At 48.2% G+C, this 6,272-nt stretch overlaps 1 protein-coding gene across 1 annotated transcript; it reads left to right on the forward strand.

Annotated features, from left to right (window-relative positions):
• The first annotated feature begins 293 nt into the window (after positions 1-293).
• On the forward strand, positions 294-2,786 carry LOC119300071 (BTB/POZ and MATH domain-containing protein 2-like). The gene is made up of 3 exons (XM_037577145.1): positions 294-551; positions 1,432-1,513; positions 1,654-2,786. Exons 1-3 carry the CDS (start codon positions 294-296, stop codon positions 2,784-2,786), a joined length of 1,473 nt encoding a protein of 490 aa, XP_037433042.1.
• The last annotated feature ends 3,486 nt before the right edge of the window (positions 2,787-6,272 follow it).

Below are 6,272 nucleotides of genomic sequence, written 5' to 3' on the forward strand. Positions count from 1 at the left end.
CGCATCCGTGCCTCTCTGCCGCAGGCGGCGAGGGAAGGGCCGAGGTACGTCCCCGACGGCCCGATGTGGGAGCAGTACTTCCGTCGCCGCCACACCGAGCAGCTTGAGGCCACCAACGACGTCGTGCCCTCCGGAAGGCTCAACTCCGACGGCCGCCGTCGATGGTGGGGCGTACCTGGCCACACGCTGGAGGCCGTCCTCGAGTACATCGAGGGCGGCAACATGCTCAGGCTGGATTACCCCACTCCTCCCTCCTTCTCCCGCCGGCGGGGAGCTCGTGGACCCGGAGACGCATGGACCCGGCGTCCTCCTCGTCGTTCAGCTCTCCCTCCCCCCTCCCCGACAAGCCGGAGCCCCAGGACGCGTCGGCCAGCCAGCGCACCCGCAGCTTCGGCGTTCGCATCGCCGAGTCCTCCCCCACCTCTGCCCGGCTCGTCAGGCCGAAGGTGGAGCCCGGGCTCCCCGCGGAGTACGAGGCCATAGTCTGGCGCGGCTTCTCCGACGAGGAGGCCCTAAAGTGGGCGCGGGATGACTACCTCCGCGACGAGATGGTCCGGCAGCGCTGAGCCCTGGAGGAGATAGCCGCCCGCCAGCGTGGGCGCGAGGACGAGAACGGTGTCGTGATCCTCGTCAGCGACGAGGACGAGGACGCCCCCGGACCATCCAACCCGCCGCGCGTCGGAGACCCTAGGCAGGGAAGCAGCAGGGACGGCAGCCGCGGAGGAGGAGACGATGACGACAACGACGGCGGCGACTACACGAAGTTCTACAGGCTCCTCGGCATTTAGAGCTTCGCGGGCGCGGGCGGCGAGGAACGGCGAGGGCAAGGCGGGTCTAGTAATGTTTTTTTCTTCTTTTGTAAAATATTTTAAATATATTATGAACCCGCTGAAATTTGGTTGAATTTGTGTCTTGTTTGTGCCGGATTTTGTTTTTCAAAAAAAAACATGGACGCAGCGACTAGGGAGCATCACGCTTCGAGCGCCCGGTTAGCGCCGGTACGCCTCCAGGCGGCGATTTTTAGCGCCTCCGGAGGGCCAAAAAAGGCTGAAGATGCTCTAAGAACTGTAGAGCCCACTATACAAAAAGGAAGGCCGTCCCAAAGATCTTAAACCATGCTGCAAGTGGTCACATTTGAGTGAAGAGCATGTCGGACCTGCAGCCAAAACTAGAAATTGACGGATGGTGAAGATGCTCAGAAGTTTTAGAAAGGGTGCAGAACGGACATGCGTCCATGGAGGCAGTCCTCTAGTGAAACTGCGCCGGTTAGTATGTAACCGGGGATGATGAACAAGAACTGTAAATACAAGAAGAAGAAATTTCCCACGATCATATGCTCTTGCATTAGGGAAATACCTTGGTCTTTGGCTACTCTAAATTGCCAATAAAAAAGAGGGCCTTTGGCTACTCTACAAAATATAAACTGTGCAGTATAGCACGTGTATACTTGTTCGAGATGGCACGTTAGCTATCTCATCTCAAAAGAAGAAGATGGCACCGTCGGATCTGCATCGTACGTACGTACGCGGCCTGTGTCCGGAACGGACTGCAGTTGCCTTTTCCGTGTAGCCCTCGAGACAGCACCCACAACCCTCGCCGTCCCGTTATAAAATAAGACAGACCCTCGCCGTGACACCGTCTCACCGCGATCAGCCAAACTGAGCAAGCCATACACCATGTCGACCTCCTGGCATGCCAGCGGCAATGGTCTCCCCTCCGTTCCCGGCTCCGCTTCCTCCATCATTGCCGGCGCCGTGAGCGGCTACCACTTGCTGAAGATCGTCGGCTACTCGCGCACCAAGGAGCTCCCCAATGGCGAGTGGATCGACTCTTGCCCGTTCCAGGTGGGAGGCCGCACGTGGCATGTTCGCTACTATCCCAACGGGAACAAGAACGAAGATATCGATTACATATCCGTCTTTCTCGAATTCGATGGTACCGTCGCCGAGGCCGAGGCCGTGAAGGCACAAGCCAAGTTCAGCTTGCTCGACCAAGATGGGAATCCGGCGCCGACCTATAGCTGGGGAACCGGCACCAGAAACTACTCCGTGGAAAAAACTTGGGGATTCAAACAGTACATCAAAAGGGATGAGTTGGAGAAATCAGAGCTTCTCAAGGACGATTCCTTCGCTGTCAAGGTCGATGTCACTGTCATGAGCGAGTTCCACGCACGGAAGACACCAACCATCGTGGTGCCACCGTCCGACATACACCGGCACCTCGGGGATCTCCTGTCGAGCAAGGCGGGCGTCGATGTCGAATTCCGGGTCGGCGGGGAGACATTCTCGGCGCACCGATTGGTGCTCGCGGCACGGTCTCCGGTCTTCAGAGCAGAGTTCTTTGGGAACATGAAGGAGAGCACCACCACTGAGCCCATATGTATAGATGCCATTGAGGCAGAGGTGTTCAAGGCTCTGCTTGCTTTCATGTACACGGATGCATTGCCTGATATGGATCAACAGGAGGAATCTGCCATGGCTCAGCATTTGCTGGTTGCAGCAGATAGGTATGATCTGGAGAGGCTGAAGCTGATTTGTGAAGATAAGTTGTGCAATCATATCGATACGAGCTCCGTGGCGACTATCTTGGCCTTGGCGGAGCAGCACCACTGCCACGAGCTTAAGGCGGCATGCTTGGTGTTCCTCAGCTCGCCAGTGAATCTGGATGGGGCCATGGAGTCTGAAGGTTTCCAGTTTTTAACCAAGAGCTGCCCTGGTGTTATTAAGGATCTTCTAATGTCCCACGTTGCTCCTAGTTTACTTGGGAAAAGAAAATCAAAGGCATGAACATGAGGTTAATTACAAGTCCTGCATGTGATTTGCAATCATCCGTCCAGAAAGTTCCTTTTTGTTTGGTCATTGTATCCTTCGGAGAAATATTAATGGTTCGACAAGCTATGTGCCAAGCAAGAACTGTATGTGCTAATTAGTGAACTGTTACTTCAGAACTTGTAAGCATTTCAAATAGTTGAGCTTCACATTGTGCCACAATCGCTACTAGCATTGCGCTGCTTTCTGAGTTCAACCATCCCTTGTTCAGTACAGGACACTGCTTATTTATTTACCAGCTTCAGATAGACAATGCCTTGTTTAAATGCTGGGTTGTGATCAATTGAAAAGGCATTGGCCTTGTCCGGTTTTCAACTTTTTCTATGGCTGCAGTTTGAAGTTTTGAAGTTTGGTCTTAAGAATTTTATTGCAAGGTTATGATATCATATATTGTTGTTGTTGCAGATTTGTAACCAGAAGTTGTTTTGTTCTGTCTTATGTCTGAAGTTCTTTGTTTTCGAATTAAGGATCATATAGTCCCCAATCTCATAAAGTTGATAAAACAAGAGTACATCCAAAAGTAAAAGGGTTCAGCTGTTTACATTTTTTTTTTCAAAATGAAGGATGACCCCGGCATCTGCATATGGGTGATGCATACAAATTAAATTGCTTATGTCCACAAACCAGGGTATTATGAGGTTAATTCCATAGAGGGTATACAGATTTTCTTTTCAAATCCGGGGGCCGGGGTTTAATGCATACAAAACTATTATTTCGAGACCAGTGCATGTATTCAAATTTCTTGTGTCTGTAGTCGGTACTCGCTAGTCATGATATTTTGACATAGTACATATATAGTAGTCACTCCCGAGCTAGGCAGTGTTCATATATGAAGCCAATACGAAGGTTAATCCTGAAGTTTGGCCTAAAGTATTTCCGCACAAGGCTACAATTTCCGAAAGCATTGCAAATTTTGTAACCCCAAGCTAGCTATTTTTTTTGTAATTTTTTATTATATATCCTTCATAGTTCTTCATACCACTAGTTATGGGGAAAATGTTTCTCTTCACAAAAAAGATAACAACAGTATGGTTTCTAAAGTCTAAATTACAAACAAGAATCCAGAATTGAAATAGAGTCATCGCAACCATGAAGTTCAGATTTAATAAGCCACAAGGCCCGTGGACGGAACAGGCCACCCAATAAGCCTACCCATATCCAACTTGCAATTTTACAACTCCCAAACGATCATTCCCTAGAGTACAATCCTTTTTTTTATTGAAAATGGAGGACTCTTCGGTCTGTGCATCAGAACGATACATACATCCAACTTTATAAATAAGCAAATAGGTTTAACAAGGTCTTAAAGTCTGAAACAAAAGTAGGGGCAAGCTCACAAAGAGCCAAAGGGCCAAAAACAGAAAAGCCAAAAGGCCACAACCGGCTAGCATAAGAAAGATATGAAAACTAATTGCCTATCATATTACATGACCGCCATCCAAATCGATTGAAGATATCCCGTGCTACCATCTCCCACCGGATAGACACAGTAACCAAACGCTCACTGGCCTCCGTCGGAGTGAGTAGCGACCACATACGGATTAGCGCAGTGGCGCGGAAGATAACCTGCAAAAAATGAATATTTGTTGTTCTGTTAAAAACCAAATCATTTCTGCAGTTCCAAATTGCCCATAATAAAGCACATACTCCTACGCGAATGTGTCTAGTTGTTTCAGACTCTATCCCATTAAGCCACGTTCCAAATAACGTGCTGACAGAAGTTGGAGGAGTAATGTTAAAGGCTACGTGCACCGTCCGCCACAAAACCTTGGCCAACGGGCACTCAAGAAAAAGGTGTTTGATAGTTTCATCCTGATCACAAAAACTACACCTAGTAGATCCTGTCCAGTTGCACTTTGCCAAGTTATCCTTAGTTAATATGACTTGTTTATGTACAAACCACATAAACACTTTAATTTTCAAAGGCACTTTGACTTTCCCAACATATTTGGAAGTAGGAATGGCGCTAGAGTTGATAACATCGAGATACATCGATTTAACTATGAATTCTCCAGACCTAGTGAGCTTCCAGCGCAACTGATCGGGCTATTGAGATAGCTGAACCTCCATCATTCTACTCACTAAACGAAGCCACGCTTCCCAACGATTGCCGGCAAGCGTCCTCCTAAAATGAATATTAACGGGGATGGACTGAAGTGTCATTGCAACATAAGCCTCACGTCGTTGAACAATACTATAAAGGGACGGGTACTGAAGTGCGAGTGGCGTCTCTCCTAGCCAAGTATCCTCCCAGAAATGAGTGGTAGTGCCATTACCAATTATAAACTTTGTCCTATTGAAATAGGATGATTTGACTCTCATGAGCCCCTTTCAAAAAGGCAAGTCCGTCGGTCTCACTGTCACCTGGGACAAAGTTTTGGACTGCAGATACTTACTACGGAGAATCTACGCCCATGTGGCCTCAGTATCAACAGATAACTTAAACAGCCACTTGCTGAGAAGACATCTGTTCTTGCTTCAAGATTTTCAATGCCAAGAGTGTTGGAAATATGCCCTAGAGGCAATAATAAATTGATTATTATTATATTTCCTTGTTCATGATAATCGTTTATTATCCATGCTAGAATTGTATTGATAGGGAACTCAGATACATGTGTGGATACATAGACAACACAATGTCCCTAGTAAGCCTCTAGTTGACTAGCTTGTTGATCAATAGATGGTTACGGTTTCCTGACCATGGACATTGGATGTCGTTGATAACGGGATCACATCATTAGGAGAATGATGTGATGGACAAGACCCAATCCTAAGCATAGCACTAGATCGTGTAGTTCGTGTGCTAAAGCTTTTCTAATGTCAAGTATCATTTCCTTAGACCATGAGATTGTGCAACTCCCGGATACCGTAGGAGTGCTTTGGGTGTACCAAACGTCACAACGTAACTGGGTGACTATAAAGGTGCACTACGGGTATCTCCGAAAGTGTCTGTTGGGTTGGCGCGAATCGAGACTGGGATTTGTCACTCCGTGTAAACGGAGAGGTATCTCTGGGCCCACTCAGTAGGACATCATCATAATGTGCACAATGTGATCAAGGAGTTGATCACGGGATGATGTGTTACGGAACGAGTAAAGAGACTTGCCGGTAACGAGATTGAACTAGGTATCGGGATACCGATGATCGAATCTCGGGCAAGTATCGTACCGCTAGACAAAGGGAATTGTATACGGGATCGATTAAGTCCTTGACATCGTGGTTCATCCGATGAGATCATCATGGAACATGTGGGAGCCAACATGGGTATCTAGATCCCGCTGTTGGTTATTGACCGGAGAGTCATCTCGGTCATGTCTGCATGTCTCCCGAACCCGTAGGGTCTACACACTTAAGGTTCGGTGACGCTAGGGTTATAGAGATATAAGTATGCGGTAACCCGAAAGTTGTTCGGAGTCCCGGATGAGATCCCGGACGTCACAAGGA

This window comes from Triticum dicoccoides, chromosome 5A (genome assembly GCF_002162155.2).
Source record: "Triticum dicoccoides isolate Atlit2015 ecotype Zavitan chromosome 5A, WEW_v2.0, whole genome shotgun sequence".
NCBI classification, from domain to species: domain Eukaryota; kingdom Viridiplantae; phylum Streptophyta; class Magnoliopsida; order Poales; family Poaceae; genus Triticum; species Triticum dicoccoides.